At 41.4% G+C, this 24,496-nt stretch overlaps 1 protein-coding gene across 1 annotated transcript in view; it reads left to right on the top strand.

Annotated features, from left to right (window-relative positions):
* The window catches only part of ADAMTS12 (ADAM metallopeptidase with thrombospondin type 1 motif 12), a 230,100-nt gene that overhangs the window by 52,669 nt on the left and 152,935 nt on the right, over positions 1-24,496 (top strand). The window contains exon 3 of the mRNA XM_054583922.1: positions 18,320-18,452. Coding sequence (XP_054439897.1) covers positions 18,320-18,452 — 133 coding nt within the window. The remainder of the gene's footprint in view (positions 1-18,319; positions 18,453-24,496) is intronic.

Below are 24,496 nucleotides of genomic sequence, written 5' to 3'. Positions count from 1 at the left end.
CACTCACGCCTATTTGCAGTCCCAAATGGGAATTTGCAATTCCCATTCCTGTCTCAGCCCCAAGCAAATACTGTTCTCTTGACTCTCAAGATTTGTATTTTAAATACATCTTGTATAATGGAATCATACAAGATACAGTCTTTTGTGTCTGGCTTATTTCACTTAGCATAATATTTTTGAGGTTTATCCATGTTGTTCCATTTATAAATTTTTTTTTTACTGTGTCACACTTTCCATTGTATTCATATATGATAGTTTGTTTATCTCTTCACCAGCTGATGGACTTTTGTATTGTTTCTCGTTTGGCCCTACTGTGAATAATGCTACTATGAATATTTGTATATAAGTCTTCATTCTCTTGGGTAGATACCTAGGAGTGGACTTGCGTGGTTACATAAATAGTATATTTTAGTCTTTTGAGAAACTTCTAAGTTGTTTTCCAAAATAATTGTACTATTTTATATTTCTACCAACAATATAAAAGGACTTGAGTTTCTTCAAATCCTAGTCTTTTAGAGCATAACTACTTAAATGGGTATGTCACAATATATAATTATAATTATTAAAACCATAATTATGGTTTTAATTTGCATTTCCTTAATAATTAACAATGTTTAACATCTTTTTTTGAGCTTAGTAGCAATTCATGTCTTTATTGAAGTGTCCATTCAAATCTTTTCCTATTTTGTACTTGTTTTATCATCTTTCTGATTTTTAAGACTATATATATAATATACACACATATATATCCTGATATGTTAGTTTATGTATATACTGAATACAAGTCTTTTATCAGGTGTATTTTCCAAATATTTTCTTCCTGTCATGCTTTTTTATTTCCTCAAAGATACCCTTTCAAGAGAAAAACTTTTAATTTTGTTGAAATTCAACTTATCAGATTTTTTGTATTATGGGTTGTATGTTTGATATCATATATAAGATTATTTTTTGCCTTACCCAAGGTCACAATGATTTTCTTCTTATGCTTTTAGCTCTTACACTCAGGTCTATAATCCATTTTAAGTTATTCTGTACATACGGTGTGAGGTAAGTGTCCATCCTCATTCTTTTCCTTTTTAGTATCCAGTTGTCTCAGCCTCACTCTCTTTCTCATTTTCCTTATTCTACACCCATTAAAGTCTTTGGAAACTTCATTAACAATTAATTGACTTAACAGTGAGGATTAGTGAATTTTCAATTTTGTTCTTTTCTTATGAAAGTCGTTTTGGCTATTCTAGGCATTTTTCATTTGAATGCACATTTTAGAACCATCTTACTAATTTTTACAAAAAGGCAACCTGGAATTTTGTAGGGATTGTGTTGAATCTATAAATCATTTTGAGAATTTCCACCCAATAAGTCTTCTATCCTTAAACAACTTATGTCTCTCCAAGTATTTAGGAACTCTTTAATTTCTCTCAGTAATGTTTTATAGGTTTCAGGGTACAAATTTTGCACATCCATTTAAAAATTGGTTTATAATTATTCTGTTATTTTTATCTTACTGAGAATAGAATTGTTTTCTTAGTTTCACTTTTGAATTGTTTGTTTCTATTATAGAAATACAATTAATTTTCCTAGACTTACCTTGTGTCTTGTAACCTTGATAATTAAATACATTTATTATGTCTAGTAAGATTTTTGAAGTCTCTGTAGGATCCTCTACATACAAGTTTATGTCATCTGCAAAAGAAGACAGTTTTGCTTTTTTGTTTCCAATTTGTAAACGTTTTTCTTTCTTGTCTTGTTACACTGGTCAGAGACACTAGTACAAAGTTGAATGAAAGTGGTGAGAGAGGAGGCCTTTGCCTGGTTTTTTCAGTCTTGAGGGAACGCGTTCTGTTTTTCATCATTAACTAAGGGTTTAAATTTTTTTTTTAAATATACTTTTTATTAGGTTGAGGGATTTCCTTATATTTCTAGTTTATTGAGAGTTTTTGTTGTATATGGGTGATTAATTTTTGTCAAGGGCTTTTTCTACCTCTATTGAGATGATCATATTGTTTTTATCCTTTATTTAATAATTTGGTATTCTATTTTATTTTTCAACTCTCCTACTTCCATTCCCCTCTGGCAATCACCACATTGTTGTCTGTGTCCATGAGATTTTTTCTCTCTTTTCTTTTTTGCTGTTATTCCTCCACCCTCCCCGTACCCAGCCCTACCCGCTTCAACAGCTGTCAGCCTGCTCTCTGAGACTCTGCATTTTGCTTAATAGTTCATTTTTTTCCATTGATTCCACATATGAGTGAAATCACATGGTATTTGTCTTTCTCTGGCTGGCTTATTCACTTAGCATAATGTTCTCCAGGTCCATCCATGCTGTTGTTAAAGGTAAGGTTTCCTTCCTTTTTATGGCTGAGTAGTATTCCATTGTATAAGTGGAACACTAATTTGAAAGAATATATGTACCCTTATGTTCATTGCAGTGTTATTTACAATAGCCAATATTTGGAAGCAGCCCAAGTGTCCATCAGTAGACGAGTGGATTAAAAAACTATGGTACAATAATTTGGTACTTTGCAATAATTGATTTTTGGGTATTAAATGAACTCTGCAATTCATGGAGTGAATCATACTTGATCATAGTGCATACTTTTTTCATATATATTTGAATTTGGTTTAAGTTTTTAGAAGATTAAAAAATTAAGTTACAGTTTACATTTAGTATTATTTTGTATTAGTTTCAGGTGTGCAACACAGTAGTTACACAATCATGTGCTTTGTAAGCTGTTCCCGGTGTTATTTCCAGTATCCAGCAGGCACCATACATAGTTATTTCAATATTATTGACTACGTTTCTGATGCTGTACTTTCCATTCCCATGACTGGTTTTGAACTTCCAACCTGTGCTTCCTAATCCTTCACTCTTTTTCCCCCAGCTCCCCAAACCCCCTGCCTCTGGCAGCCAACAACCTGCTCTCTGTGAATCTGTTCTCTTTAGGAGGATTTGTACGTCTCGATTCATGAGGGACATTGGTCTGTAGTTTTTTTGTGATGTCCTCTTGATGTCTTTATTAACTTTGATGTCATGGTAATATGGCTTCAGAAAAGGCTGGGAAGTTCTACCTTCTTTTCTGAGTTCTGAAAGAGTTTGTAGAAGGTTGGTATTATTTCTTCCTTAAATATTTTATAGAATTTACCAGTAAAGCTATTGGATCTGGGCTTTTCTTTGCAGGAAGATTTTTAATTACTGATTCAGGTTTTAAAAAATGTTATCTATTACATGTCTAAATTGAGACTTTCCATCTTGTAACCTGAGAGCATAAAGCCTGAGAGACTAGATGTCCCCAAGGACCCATGTCTGTGGCTATGGATGTGCTGGTCACTTAATCCCAGAAACACTTGCTATTCCTAGGCACGTTGTGCAGCCACAGTTCTATAGCTACCAGCATAGTATTCTTGATGAAAGTAACAACGACAGAAGAAGAAAAGAGAAGAAAGCACGTGTCAGTTTTTATCTGGAAACTTCTGCCATCTCCCCACTGCAAATTCCCTGATGATGTTGCTCCTGCTGGGTGACTTCCAGTAACTTCTGAAATGCTGCTGGCAGTGAGAGGGGAAATCCAAATTCACATTCATTAGGCTCATTTCTGGAGAGAGCTGTACAGTAAAAGAAGCCGGCTAGGCAGCAAAGGGGGCCTGACCCAGGGGGTGCAGTTGGATGCTCGCCTCGTGAAGCAATGTGATTTAGAAAGCAGTGTGAGTATAAGATTCGTCCGATGAAGTCCTGATACTGAAGAATTAATGTTTGGTGGTATAAATACAAGATGAGGGTTTGTTTGTTTGTTTTGGTAGAAGATCTTTACGTAGGAAACTGCCGAACCCTGTTTCTTTTCATGTCTGTCTATCTGAAGCACCTAAGCTTACTCTCCTTTCCACTCTTCCAATTCTTTTCACCACCCCACCATAATGAGACAGCCCCGTTTGGTAGTGAGTGATGGCAGAAAGAAAGCAGCCTATATATATATATATGTATATATAAAACTTATAACGAATATATATATATATTTGTTAAATTTATACCTAACTATTTCATTTTGGGGGGTGCTAATATAAATGATACTGTGCTTTTAATTTCAATTTCCACTTGTTTTTCGCTGGCATATAAGAAAGTGATTGACTTTTGTATATAAACTAGTATCTTGCAACTTTGCTGTAATTGCTAGTTAGTTCTAGGAGTGTTTTTGTTGATTCTTTTGGATTTTCTACGTACACAATTCTGTCATCTACAAACAAAGAAAATTTTAGTTCTTCCTTCTTAGTGTGTCCTTCCTCCCTTCTTTTCTTCCTTCCTTCCTTCCTTCCTTCCTCTCTCCCTTCCTTCCTTCCTTTTTTATTTTGTTTTTTTTGCATTAACTAGAACTTTATATTATAGGATGTTGAGAAGTAGAGGTGAGAGAAGACATACTTGTCTTGCATCTGATCTTAGTGGGAAAGCATCAAATTTCTCGTTAAGTATGAGGTTAGCTGTCAGGTTTTTTTATAGATAGTCTTCATCAAGTGTATTTTGAAATGCTGAGATGTAGTTTTCTTTTCTTTCTTTCTTTTTCCTGCATGATGTTCTCTGAGCTTCCTGGATCTGTGATATAGTGTCTGACATTAATTTGGGGAAATTCGTAGTCATTATTGTTTCAAATATTTCTTCTGTCATTTTCTTTTCTTCTTCTCTATCTGGTATTCCCATTGTGGGTATGTGGCAGCTTTTATATTTGTCTTAACCATTTTTGGATATTCTGTTCTTTTTTTCCCCAGTCTTTGTTCTCTTTGATTTTTAGTTTTAGAGGTTTCTATTGCTGTATCCTCAAGCTCAGAGTTTTTTCTTCAGCTGTGTCCAATATGCTAATAAGTCCATCAAAGTTATTCTTCCTTGCTGCTAGTGTTTTTGATGTCTAGCATTTATTATTGTTTTTTTCCTTAGGATTTCCATCTCTCTGCTTACATTGTCTACCTGTTCTTGCATGTGTCTACATTATTTATTAAAGTTATTAACACATTAAATGTAGTTTAAAATTCCTGGTCTGATAACTCCAACATTTCTATTATGTCTGGTTCTGATGCTTGCCCTTTACATTGTGGTATTTGCATTTTGATATGCCTTATAATTTTTTTAAAGAAAAATTATGTATGTTTAAGGTGTGCAACACAATGTTTTATATACAGAGTGAAATGATTACTACAGTCAAGCCAATTAACATATCCCTGTCTTCACTTAGTTAATATTGTGGGGGATAATTTTTTCTTGAAGGGTAGACATTCTGTACCTGGTGAAAGGAACTGCAGCAACCAGGCCTTTAGTGATGTGGTGGTGAGGTGTAGGAAAAAGAGAAGTGTCCTGTAATCTGGACTGTGAACCTCTCAGTGTTTCTGTTTTTCCCTCCCCTCAGGCAGGACAGGGTGGCTGGACTGGGCTGGAGCTGGGTGTTTTCCTTCTCCCACGTGGAAGGCTAGCGCTGTGTAGAGTTGGGGATTTTCTTTACCTGGTCAGTTAGGCTCAGCTAATACACCAGCAGGTTAGGCTCTGGTTCACTAGTCCGCCTGAAGGCGCGCCTTGTTAAGGAAAAAGTGCTTGCCTGATATTGACTGTGGGAACTGGGCCAAGCTCCTGGAGGCAAATCTCACGTTATTGGAGGGTCTTCCCAGAGTGAACTTGCAGAGCTGTGTTGCAGAGCCTCCAGGAGCTCATCAGTCACGGAGAGGCTTTCCTGCCTGGCTCTGCTTCCCACCGTGGCCCCCACTCCCAAGCCTCTGCCCTGGTAAGCCGTTCCCTCCTGTGTCCCCTTGCCTCTCTTTCCAGGCCAGCGGTCAGCAGTTTGCTCTGTGTCCTCCCCTCTCTTACGGATCCTAGAAGGGTTGTTGGTTTTTCAGTCTGTTCAGTTTTTTACAAGCTCCTTATGAAATCCCTTTTGCACCTATTTTGGCTGGATGGCTAGTCCTATTTTAGTTACAAGTTTTAATAATAAAAACGAATCACTTAGGAGATTTAGAACATGCAAGAAAATGAGGAAGAGGAGTGGCCATGGTAGAAAGGGGCTGTGAATGCCTTGGCGAAGGCTCGCCCCTTGCTCCGCCCCTGGGCTCTGCCGTCACTCTCCTCTCGGGTGTTGCTGTCCGCTCCCAGAGAAGGGCTGAGACCCGCTCACTCACACAGGCTGAAACTCTTAGTAAGATACTTCTTCCAGTCATTTGAATTATTTTTCAGGAAACAGATTTCTTGTTTACTTAAAGCCAGAGGAATAAACATCTAATTATGGATTTTAAACATCAATCGTTGACTGTTCATCACTGAACAGATACAAGTTGAGCGCCTAGCATGTGTTGGGCCGCCATATTCTAAGCAGTGGCGATAAAGCATTGAACAAAATAGATAAAAACTTCTCCTCTCATGGAACGGACATTCTACTGTGGAGAGCGGCATTAGATGGGATTAAACTGGTCAATGCATGCCTGTGTAGAGGATGTGATATGTGCTATGAAGAAAAATAAAGGCGGTCAGTAAGGTGGATAGGGAGCGCTAGGTTGGGAGCTATTTACATTTTTGTTTTTGTGGCCAGGGTAGGGCTTTGTCGAGGATGACATCGGAAGTGTACACGTATCTGGGGGAGGAGGATGAGGGCAGGATTTTGGGCATGAACCCTGAAATGTCATTTCAGTTGCCCCCTCCCCTGCCCCCGGGTCTGTTGCAAAGCTGACTCTCTGCTTAGACCCCTGGGTTTTTCTGAATGCATTGGATATTTCAGACAGGTTTGAGGAACACTTTTTAAAACATTCTTACATTGCCACAAAGCCCCAGTAAAAGCTGTGGATGTACGATCAACAAACACTGAACTTCTCTGGAGTTTTCTGGGAAAAGCTGAATCACCAGCTGTTAGACATCTCCTCCCACCGAACAGTGAACAAGTTACAAATGAACTAATAGTGAGAAAGGATCTGGCATTGTCCGCACAGTTTCCCAGGAGGCTCTGGGAAGGTTGACACTTGATATGAATGGGGTGTCTTGCTCCCCACACATTTCAAACTTTCCTATATTCATTTCATAGTTGGAAGCAACCAGGACCCAGCATGTAAGGCCATTTCCTTCTTCATGCCCTCGAGGTCGAACAGACTGTTCTGGGAAGGTCTCTTTGGAAGCTTTGGAATGAAGACATATTTAAAACCATGAGCTCATGCTTTCCATAGAGGAGACTCTGTTGGATGGGCTGTCACAGTATCAAATAAGCAACTGCCCACCTTCCCCAGGCACCAGTTTATTTGAAAGAAAACTGTTAGTAAAGCACCGTTGTGGTCTGCAGCAAAACAAATGATTGTGCTTATTAAGCTGAAAATGATAGAGGGGCATGTATATGTATTACTTGCAGATTCATGTAGTTCTCTTTGCCTTTTCACTAGACCCTTGGGAAGAAGGCAAGGCAGGTATTCTAATTGTCATTTTTCAGCAGCAGTTCCTAATCGCTAGGCTGGTTTCCTTCAAGTCATCCCTCTCACCCCTTGCATCCCGCCTCCAAGACCCTAATCATATATTAAGATTTCTAGAAAGACAACTAGAGAGAACTGTATTTCAGCCTTAATAAACTTGACATTTTCTTTGTGCTAATTTGGCAAAAAAGAAATTCTAGCGCCTGAGATGAACTCACATTGCTGTAATAGATTTAAGGAGAAAGCAATAGCCTCATATTAAGTTCTTTCAAATGTTTTAGCGTGTAGATAACTTTCCAGAGAGCGAAGTTAACCCTTTTGATCAATCCCAGGCCTATATACTAGGTTTCTCCTCTGTTTAGGCAATCTTCTTTTATGTAGAGCCGGCGCCCCAGCTCTAGCTGCCACTGCCTCCTCTTTTGCACTTGATATAAGTAACTGTACTGAATTAGTGTCCTACCGTTACTTTAACAAATCACCACCAGACAAGCTGCGTGGTTGAAAACCACACAGATTTACCATCCAACATTTCTGGAGATCAGCGACTGAAACGGGCCTCAGTGAGCACAAACTCAGGGGTCAGAAGTGCTGTGTTTCTTCGGAGGAGTTGGGGATTAAACAATTTCCTTACTTTTTCCGGCTTCTAGGGGTCACTGCCATGGCTTCTGGCCCCATTTCTGCATCTTCAAAGCTGGCAGCATTTGGCCAAGTCTTTTTCACGCGGCCGTGTCTCTCCCGTTCTCTCTGCCTCTCTCTTCCACTTATAATGATCCTTTGGCCACATCAGGCTCACCTGGATAACCCAGGCTAATCTCCCACCGCAAGGTCAGATGATTAGTGACCCTAATTCCATCTGAAATCTTAGTCCCCTTTCCCACGCAACCTAAGATATTCACAGATTCTGGGCATCTTCGGTTGAAGATAGAGGGAGCTGTTATTTTACCTATGGCACGTAAACTGTTGTGTTTTCAGTTGTCTCCTTTTATCAGTGTGCATTTTAGTATATAACGATTTGGTTAGTTTATCATGCTACTAAATGTTTCTGAACATGGTGATAAATAAGGCCCTATTTTCCCAGAAGGAATATTTGAACCCAGTGAGTTATAGCCAAGATCTGCAGTATGCTCTGAAATAAAAGGCGCAGACATCAAAACCCTTTTAAATTATTTAGAATAATAGTATTCAATCATAAGCCCTACCAAATAAACATGAATGTATTCTGTCCAGTAATTACATATTTTATTTTCATGTACCTAAAATTATAAAGCAGGCAAAGTACAATTCTACTGTATCATTTAAATAAAATTAAAAACTAATATCTTGGCAAGTCAAACATCCATAAAACATGTAGTTGATAAGAATGTCTCCCTTTTTTAGGATTTAAAAGGGCTTTTGAAATAGTGATTTTGACCACACAAAAGCCTCCCAAAGCTTACGGTGTTACCACCTCCATGGGCTGGCATTGGTATCCAAAATCCCCCCTCTGGCCTCAGAGGCTGGCTCTTCAAAACTTACCTTCCCTCTCCCTCTTTGCTGCGAAGTTAAGTCAGGAGCTGAGAAGCGGAAGTGAAGGTGGAAGGGGAGGCCGGAGCAACCTGAAGGGACAGGACCACCCACTTCAGCGTGGTGGCTGCCTGCACATCGGTTCCACGCGGCGCCCCTGTCCGCGTGGCGGCCTGGCAGGATAGCCTCCCTAGGTCAGCTTTAAAACACTTTCCTTACAGCTTTAAAACACTTTCCTTACAGCTTTAAAACACTTTTTTTCCCCTTACAAAATAGGTGTCTGATTAATCTAGTTGGTTTATCTACTGATTACAAACACATCTCACCCTGTGTTATTACCTTTTACTGTGTTTATTTCACGTGATCTCCAACTTCCTACTTCATAGATTTGGAAGAAGTACACATCTTGCTCTCCCTTTCCTGCCTTTTTTTCTTGCTCCACCTCCATTCTTTCCACTCTTCCCTGTTTTGGTTTTCACATTACTCTTTCTCGTGTATTTGTCCTTTTCTTCTCTGTCTTCCTCCCCCTCCACGTTCTCCCCGCTGCGCCCCCTTCCCTGCTTCCAGTTGCTCACCTGCAGGCCGCTAATGAGCAATGTAATTGTACAAGCTGGGGACTGGGTGTCAGGAGCAGAAGATTTTAAGAGTGCCGCCGTTAAAATCATGCTTCCTAATAAGTATCCATCCCCCAAACATCACACTCTATCTGTGTATGTCACTTAGTAGCCTTAATTTTTTTTTCGAGCTAAAACATGTGTCACCCCTCAAGCCATTGAATTTACAGCAAGAAGTATATTAAAACCTTTTATATACTGTATCTGGTTTTAAAAGTATCACATACTAGTATAGAGATTTGAACAAGTCAGAAAGGCACAATGGGAAAATAAAGAGTGTATGTAATATAATCACACAAACAAAAGCATGAGTTTTGAAGATAATTTTACTTTCATTATAAAAGGAATCTATATCCAACATGGCAAATCAGAATTTTCAGCTATAAAAGAAAAACAAACCATTATCTGGCTATTCAGGAATGACTATGATTAACATTAAAATATTTATTTCTTTCCTATGTTTTCTGTATATTTCTACATAATTAGAATATACTGAATGCACAGTTTTGTATTTTTTCATTTAATCTCATATATTGAACATTTTTTGATATCATTGAAAACCCAGCATTGTTTATTTGCTTTGTAATATCCTGTTATATGGATGCTGCAGTTTATTTCCCAGTCTCCTGTTGCTGGTCATTTAAGTTGTTTCCTGTTATTCATCATTATAAATAATGCAGTGATGGATATCTTTGTGCACGACTGTTCTTTTTTTGGACGAGCTCTTTGGGAAATAATTTCACATGTGAAGTTTTGCAGTCAGAAGTGTGGTCTCTGAGGCTTTTGATGCGAATTTTCCCTGCGGCAGAAGCAGCCTTGCCCTCCCTGCCCCTGAGGAGTGCGAGGGTATCTGGCACCAATGTTATGACGGGGCCAGGGCGGGGGGCGGTGCGCCGAGTAACTGCACCAGTTTACTGTGAAACATTCTTAGTTTCCCTTCCCAGGTTTGGGTTGGGATCCACCTTCCATCAGTTTCAATACTAATGAAAAAAAGTTGAGTTATTTATAATTTTTGTAAGTATGCTATTTTTATTAGTTTTAGATTTACAGAAAAGTGACAAGAATGGTATATCAAGTTCTTGCATACATGGTTCCCAGTTTCCTTTACTGTTAACATCTAATGGTATTGGGGTATTTTTGTCACAACTAAGGAACCAGCATTGGTGTATTACTATTAACTGAACTACCCACTTTATTTAGGGTTCGCTAGTTTTTCCCTAATGTCCGTCTTCTGTTCCAAGATCCCATCCAGGATACCACACGACATTTAGTCATCATGTGTCCTTAACTGCCTCTGGGCCATGACAGCTTCTCGGGCTTAACTTGTTTTTAATGATCTTGGCAATGTGAAGAGTGTATGTCCTCAGGTATTTTGTAGAATGTCCCTAAATTTGGATTTTCCAATGTTTTTCTCATGGTTAGACTGGGATTATGGGTTTGGGGGAAGGACACGGCGGGAGTGAAGGGCCCTTCTTATGGGTCATGGCAAGGCACATGCTGTCATTGTGACTTATCGCTGATGACACTAACTTTGATCACTGGCTGAGGGAGCTGGCATCTGCTCTGTTTCTTCATTGTGAGGTTACTGTTTTTCTCCCTTCTCGCCCCCGCTCTTCTGAACCAAGGCAATCTTATAGAACAAGAATGTCACATAGAGATAATCACTGGTAAATTTTTTCAGAATAATTGTTTTGTTTATAAGAGAAATACATGAATGAATCAAATGTATATGTGTATATAGAAGTTGTATATATGTATGTATGGATATATACACAAATACATTATAGATAGTATCTATCTTGAATATAACAACTTTGGGAGTTATAGAAAAAGTAAAAAAGAGAAAATAACCCTTGGTGTTTTCTCTGTGTAAGAAACCCTTGATAGTACCTTTGTGCTTTGCTTAACAACTACTATTCATTAGGAACTTGGGAGGTCATGAAGGGTCAGACAGGTTGGCTTTGCCTCAGCCCACTCATCTCTGAGACATAGCAAACACTCACTAGGCACTCACTATGTGCTGCCAGTCGCGCAAACACTTGATACTAACTCATTTAATATGACTTTTAATGAGTTAGGTAACATGTCACTAGCACTATTCCTATTTTCCAGATAGGGAAATTGAGGCCCAGAGAAGTTACCTGCAGCTAAGAGATAAACCAAGGGCTGGACTGGAGAGTACTTGCTCTCAGTCGCCACTTTATATTGTGTTCACTGTGGAGGATGCCATGACAAAATGCACTACTGTGCATTTATTGAGCACCTAGCTGCATTTATTGTGCACATAGTGTACAGCAAGCCTTCTGCTAGACATTTTACATACAGTGTTTCTGACTGTTATAACCCTGCAAATTAAGATAGATTTTGCTTCATTTTACAAGTGAGATGACTAGGGCTCAATGTATTATATAACTAATGTGGCCAAAATCACACAGCTCCCACTATTTTTTTATTAAACCTTAACATAATGTTTTGAACTTTGTTACAACATTTTGATCTTACAATTTTTTGGACTCCATCCATTTTCCAATGAAGAACATGTTTTCTATTACTTGGACTCTGAACTGCCAGCCAGTACGTGGGATGTGGTCTTGTGTATGTTGGGGGTGTGACAGCCTCCTCTGCAGAGCATCAGACTGGCATGGGGACATGCAGGCTGATCGTCCAGGTGTCTCACGTGGACAACTCCCTGTAGAAGGGGAGCCTGGCTTCCAATTCTTCCAATTCTGCTGGGACTTGACATGCTCCTTCCTTTCTGGCCTCAGGACAATGGCAGCCAACTCACACAGCCCTTGTCCTCCAAATTTGCTCCTGATGACTCACTTTAATTTTGGCAGATGTTGCCAAAATTATACCTAGCTGCCTCTCTTAGTCTCTCAAGTCTGAGTGCAGTATGTGGATGTTTCCGAGCTGACGATGGACCTTGATCATAAAAAAAAAACCAAAAAACCAAACTGTTACAGTGAAATGTCACATTGTGGCAGGTAGCTTTCTTTAAGTGCTTCCCTGGATTACAGCACTCATCACGGTATGACGAGCATGCTATGTGGCTCGCTCCTTCACCAGCCAGCCAGTCTCTAGAAACGTGCAGTTCAGGATGGTAGCCATTAGCTTCCTGTGGCTGTTTAAAAAGATAATACTTAGGTGAAATGAAAAATTCAGTTCATGTTTTGCATTCGGTGCCTCTCAAGGGCTCCGTGGACACATGTGGCCAGTGGCTGTTGAATTAGACAGTGCAGATGTAGAATATCTCTATCGTCACAGGGAAGACCTACTGGACAGCACTGTTGTGGGAGGTAGGGGCCCGGTCCTCTGCAGGTTAGGGCACCAGCGAGGCCCATGGTAACTGCCAGGTAGATGCAGCAGAGAATGCCTTTCTGGTTTGGGCATCATCTCCTCAAACCACATGGGCTTCTGGGGCTTCCAAGGCTAATATGCATGATCTTCACGAAGCGATGACATTCCCTTAGCATCACAGCAGAGCTGGGGTGTTCCTGGGGGCGTCTTCTCACTGGCTTTGCTTCTCTGTATACCCAGGCTTCTGTTACCCCTCAACTTCTGACTTAGGGTTCTGGCTGCATGTTAAATGGGAAAAAGTTGTTCTGCCTCTTACAAACCAGCAAGAAGAGTGTTAGTGATTCTGCGAGGCTGTCATGGTGGAGGGACTGTGCCAGTGTTTCGCAGACTATAGAGGTGCAATCTTCTGTCTTTCCCCTAAAGCACCTGCTTTCACTGGGCTCTGCTTCTCAGGACCCACAGCACTGGAATTTGTAGCACCTCGGGAGGGACCGTCCCTCACCTCCTGCAAGGTGCCGTGTGAGGTGTCTGCGATAAAGGACTTGGGGTTTGTGTTCTGGGCCCAGTGCCACCAGAGGCCATGGCTGGTCTCTTGGGCCTTGTGAATACTAAGCCCCTTGCACCATCAACATGCGAAGGCTTGGCTGTCCCCTTTCTGCCGTTCCACGGATCCCAGTCTTGTCTTCCCGCCCAGGCTGTAAGCCTAGAGGGCAGCGGTCACTATTCCTCTTGGAGTGGAGCTCTTAGCACAGGGCCGGCCTTGTAGTTGGTGCGGATTGATTCTCCATAAGGGTGATGAGGGCCTGCGATTTAATCCTCTAACCTGTGTATATAATGGATAACAGGTGGTATCTTTGCCAGTGATCCATGCACTGTAATTGAGTATCTTGGGTACCTCTTTATCCCAAACTACCTTTTTTTCTGATCTTGACTTCCGTGTTGGTAAGGTTGTCTTCATCACCATGGGAAGGAAAGTTTGATCTGGGAACCTATGAAATTTTCAGATGGAAACCAGTTTCTTTCCAGGGTAGGTTGCTGAGTTCTGGCGGCACTATTCCCCAACTCAAGGCGGTGCTGTTCAGTTTCTCCGGGGTGAAAACCACCCCAGAGCCTTGAGTCGTGCAACGCGGCTCTGAGTGCTGGAACTGATTTGGATTCCCTCCTGCGTCTCTTACACCATCGCTTTTCACTCTGCAGTCTGCTTGGCTCCGTGTGTGGTCCTCCTGAAGGCGTGCCAGCCTGGGTGAGACGTCCCTTCACGGTTTCTAGGCTTTATGATTCTAGAGTACTCTGTTCCCAAATTCCTTGTAAGATGCTGCCAGTTTCCTACTGGACCCCAAATCCTTGTCTGAACTGAGGAAAAATGTCAAATACTTCAAGATGACTAACACTTTGGTGGGAATTGAGGAGAAGGGGTTGTTTTTAACCTGACACTTGGAGAGAGAAATGGGTCCTAAAGCATCTGTGAAGGTCTCACCCACGCTTCATGAGCAGAAAGCAGTAGAGGTTCAGTGCACCAAGGTAGCCCAGCCCTGTCTCAGCCCCACCAGCTGCGCTTGCCTAATGAGTAGGGAGCAATATGAAGAGACCAATTTAACCTGCGCTGGGAAATCCACCTGCCTTAAAGTCTTGTCCATTGGCTAGTTCCTAACACTTGAGATACACTAGTACACATTGTTTTTCTTTTGTGTCAAGTAATGCTTCCTGTACAAAGTGAGGATAGGTTTAAACTAATTTATTAGTGTTTGGAATCAGAATAGTGATTACCCTAGAGGGATGTGACTGACCGGGAGGGGGATGGAGTGCCTCGGCTCTGGGGAATGCTCTCTTCCCCGTCTAGGTGCTCCCTCTGTGAAAGATTTATGGGACTCTACAGTTCCGGCTTGGACATCTTTCTGTATGTTTACAGCACTTCAAAAGAAAGTTTATTTAAAGCAACCCTTCCAAGATAGCCTTGGGAAATATTCACAGATATTTATAACCTTGTTAAGACAATGAGGTGGGTTTCTTTCCAAATCTGAGTTAGCAGTGTGGAGGAGAAAGAGTAGATGACAGGCAGGATAAAAGGGAAAATTTGTCTTCTTTGAGCTTCTGTCTGAGGCTCATTGTGCCTTGGTTTTCTGAGGGAACAGAGTACAAGCCCCCAGTGAAGTGGATACTTTTTCCTCAAGTCCATTTCCATTGTCCTTCAAAGATATGGGAGGGGTGAGCAGAGTGTAGAGAAGAATAGAGTGAAGAGCACGCTCTTTGTCTCACATCTAAAACTGGTAATGGAAGGTGACCCTGTTGGGCAGTTAGCTTTGGGAAGGCTTGGAGCCAGTCCTCCCTTTTCAAAGTAAACCTACCTACATGAGTTCTTCCAACGTGACCTGGCTCTGGTTAAATGAGAGAGACAAGCAAACCCTGACCACCTGGGTAGCAGGTGTACCCAGAGCTGGGGGAGGGAGAGGAGGCGCAGAGAGCTCAGCTAGGAAATCTTCCCATCTCGCTCTCCCCCGGTGGACATCCCCTCACCCACTATCCTGCCTGGTCCCTTCTCTGTGACACACGCATGGAGTCCTGGGGCCCGCAGCCCTACTTGCATGTGAGCCAGTATCCTGTGTGCCCACCAGCGGGTGAGCCGCCCAGCTCTCCTAGGTCTCCATCTAGCTTCAGAGAAGTATTTAGGCTGACGACGTGATTTCCTGGCACACGCTGGCCAGGCCGGCCTTGTGGAGGAATGAAGTGGAAGTCAGCCTTTAGGAAAATGCTCGTTTGGCTTTCAGACGTTCTCATTCATGTCGCCCATAAAATCGTTATGTGCTCAGCTGGAGTCCCACCTGTTTCTTCTGCATCACCTTGGTCCAAAACTTGAGGCCAAAGAAATACCAATAAACCCTTCTTGTTGGCGATGTTCTTTTCTTCCCGGACATCAGTATTAGGTTGATAACAGTGTCACAAAGGAACCCTGAGCTGGCCATCCCTGAGGAATTCTCCACCTCTGCTTTGCCTCTGTGGAAGAAATGAACTTCATTAGCAACAGGTACACTTTCTCCCCGAGGCAAAGACATGTCCCTGGTCTTTGTCTCAGAGTGGAAATCGAACCAAGGCTCAGCCCCGCACGAGTCTCTTTCCAGCTATTTTATTGCCGTCTGGATCGTGTCAGATCGTCCTGTCCCAAGGTTTGTCCTTGGAGGATGTTGCTGAGAAAAGAGGTCTCCCAAGGGATGTCAGCAAATTTGAAGTCAGATATAACTGCTGTTAGAGTTGGTAGTTAACGCATGATCCCCCTCCATTTGTAAAGCAGTTGGTACAAGCTTCAGCTCACTCAGTTCTCCTAACAGCCCTATGAGGGAGCAGGCATTACTCCCACTTTGCAGGCTGGGCCACCAATTCAAGGTCACAGAGCTATTGTTGTGACTCCCAGCAAAGTGTTCCCTTTTTTTCCTATTCTCTTTGTTATTAAAGATATTTTAAAGTAAATGATCAAAACAGGAAGTCAATAATGGAGGTTTAGGTTAAGATCTGGTTATATTACTGGTGCAGTGAAGCAAACATTTTGGAAAGACCCCCAGTGCAGGGTTGTCCAGTAGAGAGCAGCTTCTTTCATGGAGCCCCTCTCGTCTCTGGCCCTGGGGCTGCTCAGCTGGTCTTCAGACTCCTCTGCAGAACAGAGCGGCCTTGGCTTGCTGAGGTGTTGGGCGGGAGTGCGGGGCGGGGGGGGAGACGAGGGACTTGAACTTTGGAGGCCCTTCTCACTTTCCCCGATCCCCCAATGTCTCCAGGTTTAATTTTGCAAAATGGAAATTTATTGAAGTGCTCTGTTTACTCTGGAGACCCTGATGCAATGAAATGATATAAAATCTGAGATCTGGAAAAAGCCTATGATGGATGAGACTGTGAGCCAGGCCCCTTTTGAAGAGCTTTGCACATATGAACTCATTTTATCTTCGCAGCAACCCTTCATTAATCTCCGTTTATCAGCTGAGAAAGCTGAAACTGAGCAAGTCATTTGTCCAAGGTCACAGAGTTAATAAATGGAGAAGCTGATGTTTGAACCCGTTTTAATTCTGGAGTCTGAGTTTCTGCCTTTAGCAGGTTGTCTAGGGCAAGCCCTATTACTCACTGATACAGAATTCAAGTCTCCAGAGTTAAGTCCGTCCTAGGCGGCCATTAGCAAAGTAGTTTTCTAAGCGTCTCCGATGGGCACAAAGAAATTTTCCGTAAGAGAAAGGAGAGCTTCTATATGCCACTTCTAGACCTGACCTCCAAAATGAGCTACTCATTGACCAGCATTCTCCAGCATATTGCAAATTCCCGTGTCTGCAAGATGAGGGCCCCCTTTTCCCTTGACACTGGCAGAGGGCTTTCTGTGGTGGCCCTCTGGAAACCCAGTGCCAGATCAGGGCCTTAGTGTTACAGTTCTTTGTTTTTTTGAAAGCAGAATGATGTTAAACACTTCAAGTCAAACAGCTGTGTGAACAGGTAGCTGGTTTACCACATAAGAGGGGGATCCTCCCAAAACCCCAGAATTTATTTATATAAAATTGTGTATTTATTCTTACATGTTTAAACTTCAGTCACCTTCAAAATACTCTCCATTTGATGCAATACACCTATTGTGACGTTTTTCCCACTGCTCAAAATAGTTTTTGAATGTGTCAGTTTTGATGCCTTTTAGTGCTTCTGCTGTTTTTTGTTCCACTTCTTCCACATTGGTAAAACATTTCCCTTTGAGGACTTTTAATCCAGGGAAACGAAAAAAAGTCGCTCAGGGCAAGATCGGGTGACCAGGGAGGGGGAGCATGGAGGTCATGCTGGTTTTGGTCAAAAACCGCTGAACACTCAGCACAGTGTAGGCAGGTGTGCTCATAAATTACCCATTGTGAAATGGTCAAACACATTGCAAGAGTCTTCAAAAAGAATTCACTGAAGCCAAACGCAGCCTCTCACAATAACGCCATCTGGTACACTGATACAGATGTGTCCCTAGAACACACAGCCATTAAGGGAAGCCTCTACTACAAGGGATCTGGCCTCCAGAAGATAATTTGGCTTTTTTGGCCATCCCCGGCCCCCCACTCATACAGGTAAGTAAAATGTTCCACAAAGCTGTCAGTGGAATTTGGAGTACAGGTATCAACTCTCTAATAGGGCAGCCAGGCTCTAATAGGAAAACTGGCTCTTAACATTTATAGATATCCAGCTGTGGGTTTGGAGAGGAATCCATGAACCTGAAAAGTTGTATACTACAATTTGGGTAGATATGTATATGTGCACTTTTTTCATTAGAGTCTCAAAGGGATCCATGACCCCTAAACATTAAATAACTATGAAGACTTTTCATTAAATTACTTCTGTATAGGTCTTCTGTGCGATCAAATGGCAGCTCTGAAAGTATCGGTCTTAGGAGTGTTAGGGATCATCAAGGTCTATATAGTTTTCACTTGCTAATTTTCTTTGTGTATAGTATTGATTCAAATAAGCCTTTCTATTGCATCTATTTACAGACTGGACTTTTCCATCTGCCACATGGAGACTTTTTTATTGAGCCTGTCAAAGAGCATCCTCGGGCTGAGGGAGACCACCACCCACACATCATCTACAGGAGGCCGAGGAAGGAGCCAACCTGCGGGTTAAAGGGTATTGTGACTTAAAGCCCCTCACTGGGTTGAGGAGTTTATTTTGTTCTATTATTGTTTTATCCCAACATGACCTGTTCTTATTTAAATCTGCTATCTCCTCCCTGTTCTGTTGCCAAAAACTACACACCCTTGTAGAAATCATTTCAGTTCTCTATAAGTCTCTGTATTCTTAATGGGAAGAGAAAAAGGCTACACCCTTGCCATAGTCGTTGATGATACGCATATGATATTCATCGTGGTGAATTGGTTAAAAAACCACTTTTTTTGAACTCCTTAGAGGAAGAGATTTTGAAGAAAAGGTTGAAGAAAAGGATTTTCAGTGTCAGCAACGTTATAGTACATTAGTGTGCAATAGTATCAGACAGCTTGTCATATCTGCATATGAAACCCAGATTTAAGGGTTTGATGCTGCTGACGATGTGTGAAGAGAAACTGAGAAAATAATGCATTGTCAGATGAGGAATTCAGCTGAGCTTCCTTCAGTTGCAGTTTGTTTGTAGCTTGCTGAAGTAGGGTCCCTGCCCCGGGCTCCTGGGGTGATCGGAACTGTTCCTCTCTGCCTTAGGCCAAAGAGCTTCCAGTAGTTTTCAGAGATGGACCGGCCCAAGCAACTCCCACAATCTCTTTAATGTGTAGGAGGTAATAGTTTATACGTAAAGGACCACTGGAAATTGGGGCATGTTCTTAAATATTACATAGATCATCCTTTCTTCGCTGATTAAAAATTAATGGGCTGGGGGACAGTTAATAAAAGGGAGCCATAATATCATTTATGTCTCAAGGATTGGGAAGCCAAGGGCTTCAGAGGGAAGAGAGCTAGATGATGAAGGAACTAGGGAAGGTGGATTCTGAGAAGGGTTTGAGGGGACTCCGAACTTGAGCTTTTTAAGTGGGAAAATGAAAGGAAATTGAAGAACAGGGACCAGTAGTTTCTCTGCAGATTCACCCAGACCCTTTCATAGATGGCATCTTTCCTCGGAGTTTCTTCTATAACCTTAGCAGAGTATATGTAGGCAGCAAGAAACCTCTACATCTATAATGCTTTCCGTGCACAAGAATGGACAACTGCTTTAATTCCTTAACTTTAGTAAGACATTGCCACTTTGTCCTTAATTAGAGAACTTCCTGTCTAAATCTCTTTCTAGCAAGTACCAAGAGAAAGGAAGAGGCATATTGTCTGGAGGATCTGATTGATAAAGGTACCGATCCAGACAGCTTAGTCTCCGTGTGAATTTTTAGGACTCTTTCACCGGCCCCATTACCTGGATAATCACTCAATTGCTGTTCCACGTCAGATGATAGATAACACTCACTGTGTGTGTGAGTCAATATTTTTTTGATTACTAGATCATCAATATGGCAGAGAGACTTCACTTGCTAGAGCAGTGAGTGAATTTGGCTGGATGATATCTCGGCAGATACAGTTGCTCTGTGAAATCAATTACGCTAGTCCTCATCCACCACCTTGAACACCATCTCTCCCTTATAACTTCCTTGCTGTTGATTAATAGTGAATGGAGAACAGGATGCCTTTAGTCATAATGACAGAAAGGATGGATAGGAAGAGAGCAGAGTTTCCGGATGGTGTTAGGCCACACACAGCACCACAATCGCATTTTACATTACGGTCCTCCCAGGCCAACCTGAAGACTTACCACTTCCACTTCTGTGATACCTTCTCTGATCAGTTGCATCTTGGGACAGTCTTTGCATTGTGAATTCCTTCATACACATCTTCTAAAGGAGTGATTTTTAATCGCTGTGCCACAAGAACTTTTTAAAAACATGCAGTACCTGGCTGTTTAGTTAGGAGCACTGACCTTTTTTCCCTTGGATTGTTAAACAAAAAACGAGAGCAGCCAACACAACAATAGCTGTTCAGTGTGAATGGGTCAAAATTATACCTATTGTTTTTCAGATTGGCAAAAAATAGATATATTTTCTGGTGTGCCACAGAATCTTAGTAATTAGTTTATGTGTGCCATGAGAGGAAAAGGTGGAAAATCGCTCTTCTAAAAGAGACTTTCTTATGCTTGCTTAAAACTGCGAATGTCCTAACTGAATAGCTCTTTTGGAAGAACTTTTGAGAGTGTAGCCTCCTTTTTGCACCAAGGAAGCAACTGTGGCTCAGAGAAGGGAGTGAATTTTTCAAAAGCTTCAAGGCAGTTGGTGTTCAGAAAACAGCCAAGCTCAGAAGTCAAGGTTCTGTTATACCTCGGGCTTCATATTCCTTCATGTTTTTTCTTTAACTCTTTCTTGAATATGAATCTTGTGTCATCAACTACATACCTTGAAAGCCCCATTACAGTAAGAACTCCCTCCCCAGACAGTATGTCACATAGTGGTAGGTGCAGAGTAGGAATTCAGGAAATCATTGAAATGAAATAAAGACTGATTCGTAGCCAAGTGGATGCAAGCAGACAACACCAGCCTCTGGAATGTGTAACACTGATAGAGAGAAAAAGGAAATGTGTGTGTGCTAAATGCTGAGGAAGCCTCAACTCTGCTTTTAAGGTCTTTTCAACTGATTATCTATTGTTTGTGACCAACTCTCTTCCTAAAACAGTAAGTGTGATTCAATGCTTAAATGATAGCAGGAGAGTCAAGAATAATCTCATCTGCTTGTGAATATTCTTAAGATATACATGACATTTGGAATTTTAAAAACCTGGTAAATTGAAATGAACTTGATCTGGCTGAACAAGGTAATTGCAGGGTGTTTGTACCAAGTTACCCTGCAGAGTTAATGGCCTTAACTCACAGTAGCCATGTCATTAGCCAACATTAAGGTACACTTCATACTTACATTAGTTGGTGTTGCAAGATTAAATTACTGTGATTATATCAAGAAAGATCCCCCTTGTGTAAAGTGTTCTGTCTTTGTAATGTTCAAAGCAAGAACACCCTTGGTGTTGAAAAAAAATAGGTATTTTAAAAGTGTTCTACTACTTCAGGAGAGAAAATGTATCAATTACTTTCCTCAAAAATATGTCCCTTCAGTTATGTTTATTTCTCACACAGAAAGGTGCCCCAGAATTCCACAATAAGCCCTTTCTCAATATAGCTTAGTATAATTAAGTTATTTTTACCTGCAGGGCTTTGTTGTCATGTTATTTTGTTACTGCTCTGTTTGAACTAAAATTCCTTAACCTGTGTGCTAGTTTTCTAAGCCTCACATTTGTCACATCCTCCCAAAGGTCTTGTGTTCTCCCACTTTCTGGACTCCGTGTTAAAGGATGGGAAACTACAGCAGCCAGCCTGGATTAAATCTAGAGCACATTTCAACACTTCACTCAATGGACGATGATAAAGTCCTCCCTCTTTCTTGGGTTTTTTGGCAAGAATGTTTCACACTGGGACTTGAGTAGCTTTTAGACGGAAGATTCTGGAGGGAATGTGGTTATAGGAAGGGGAGTTAACACTAGGCAGGTAGGTTGGGTGACAGTGGCAACAGGGTCAGCTATGGCAGCAAGGGGCCCAGGCCGGCGAGGTCAGAGTTCGGAATTTCATGCTTCAGGACTCTAGGCTAGAAACTCAGGGTCAGGTTCCTGGCATGCACTTCGGTGTTCAACATTTATTCATTCACTCAGGGAATAGCTGTTGGGTCTCTTCCGTGTGCCTGGCACTCTCTTCTGTTCTCTGGTACAGTTGTGAGTAGGACATAGTTCTCGTCTGAAGCGCCGATGGCCTGGATACGGCACGTGGGTACGTAGGGATCCAGTCCTGGCGTTATCTCTATAACATGCAGTGTGACTGCGAAGAGAAATGGAATCGTAATGCATGGATGCATTTTTTTTCTACTGTTTATTATTCTACATTATGTTTGTGCCAGGATGTGCAGCTGTCATTTGTTCATTTCCTTTGCCCTAGTACTCCATCCTGTGACTCTTTCTTTTTACCTAATCTCCTGTGAGTGGATCTGAGTTGCTTGTAGTTTAGGGCTGTTATACATTCATTATGCTGAAGAGACCGTTCTTGTCCATGTTTGTTAGGGCACAGGTTCATCAGGTGTTCAAGGGTGTATACATGGCAGTGGAATGAGGTCAATATCACATAGGATACATACATCTATGACTTTACCAGGTGATGCAGAGTTGCTTTCCAAAGCTGATGTTCCAAAGCACTGAATGAGAGTTTCCACTGCTCCGTATTCCTTCCAGTAGTTGGTAAATCCTCACTTTAAACTTTGTCAGTCAGATAGATATGAGGTGGTATTTCTCTATGCTTAATGTTGGAACCATTTGTATTCAGTTGTGAAGTTGGGCCTCAAATCTGTGACTTGTGGGTGTAGATTCTCCATGAGTAGCTCGCTCTCCTGTGCCCAGAATTGAAGCCCAGAGAGCCAAGTTTAGGTTTGCTTACTTGTTTCTTTGTGTTCTGGTTCACTTTTTCACTTTGTGCCTAATTGGACTTTTCACTATGTGGGTCCTAAACTTGCCTGTTTTCTGCAGAGCAAAAGCAGGGAGCAGCAGGTGCCCCAGACCGGCAGCCAGCTTCAGAGCCACTGAGAAGTTTCCGTGAAGGGACTTACTGCAGGGCATTGGATGACGTGGTAGTGGAGGCTGGCTGGGCAAATCAAGAACGCCCGTGCGTTCCCCTTCAGGAAGCACAGGCTGCAACCCCAGGCACAGGCGAGAGCAGCTGTCGCCGGGCAGATTTGCTCCTCCTGGGAAGCCTTAGCTCTGCTCCTGAAGGTCTTACAGCTGATTGAATCAGGCCTGCCTGGTTATCAAGAATGATCTTTACCTGAAGTCAACCAATTGTGGACTTTAATTACACCTACAAAACATGTTCACAGCAACTCGCAGATTGGTGTTTGATTGAATAACTGGGGTTCCAGCCTCGCCAAGTTGATGCATAAAAGAAGATCATCATCACACTGCATCTTTTGCTTTTCCCTCTGAATTCTGAATTTATTTTACTATTTTTGGCCTCTGAACAGTCCCTCATATTGCAAGAAATCAAAGTCTTGAGTGGGTTTCTTATGTAGGTCATTTGAAAATTTTTGAGTTGCTTTTTAAATGGCACACACAGACATTATGAAATATTAACATTTAATATTTAGCACTAATATCTAATACTTATTTTATTAGATAATTTAATATTTAATTTTACCCAAATATTAACAATTTAATAACATTAATAAAAGCTCATTAGAATAATTAGCATCTCAGATCACTAATGTGATAGAATGTGGGGGGATTGTTTGCAGTTTTGTTCTGATATCATGGGAATACAATTAGTTGCAAATTTGAAATGACCACCGTACTCCACATTGAGTCAAAAATGCACTATTAGTTTTCCTTGGTTAACAGCAAACTTCCTCGGTACAACCTGCTTGAGGCTTGTCTTGGGTTTCCTGATTGCCTAATTGCCTTGTGATTATAGCCACTCCACAACGATCCACACTTCGCTTTGCTATGAGGTAGTTAACAGTTTAATTGGTGTTCTGTACTTTTTACTGGGGTGGCATATGGTTTTTGATCGCCTGCCTTCAGAACTGGTGGGAGGACAGGTAGAGTGCTTCAAGGTTTTACCAGTAAACGAGAAGACTGTTGGAGGGAATTTGGGGAAATGTTTAATGTGTGAATGTGTGGGCAGATAAAATGGTAATGTTTGCTTAGTACAGCAATTTTCAACTGCTGTGTTGCAAGAATGTTTAAAACATGCAGTACCTGACTATTCAGCCAGGGGCACTGACCTCTTTTCCCTAAGATTGTAAAAAAATGACAACAGCCAACACAGCAGTAGCCCTCTGGTATGAACGCTCTGTTTTGAACCATAAAGATGTAGGTCATACAGAGTTTCATCTTATTGGTCATGTTACATGACAATGTTGCATCTGATTGGTTAATTTTTGGTACCAATAATCCTTGTGTATAAGTATAGGCATCTGGTTTTTTAATAAGTCACTCTGTAGAAAAAAAGATAGGTAATTACTATTATATTTTTGTTTTGGTAAGTCAATCAAAATTATACCTATTTTTTGGTCAGTTCAGTAAAAAATATATTTTTGGAGTGCCACAGAATTTTAGTAATTAG

The sequence above is a fragment of the Pteronotus mesoamericanus genome, unplaced genomic scaffold (genome assembly GCF_021234165.1).
Source record: "Pteronotus mesoamericanus isolate MK-2021 breed Mesoamerican mustached bat unplaced genomic scaffold, CSHL_Meso_final contig_75, whole genome shotgun sequence".
Classification (NCBI taxonomy): domain Eukaryota; kingdom Metazoa; phylum Chordata; class Mammalia; order Chiroptera; family Mormoopidae; genus Pteronotus; species Pteronotus mesoamericanus.
The sequence above is the reverse complement of the archived record's forward strand: the minus strand, read 5'-3'. Positions and strand labels throughout refer to the sequence as shown.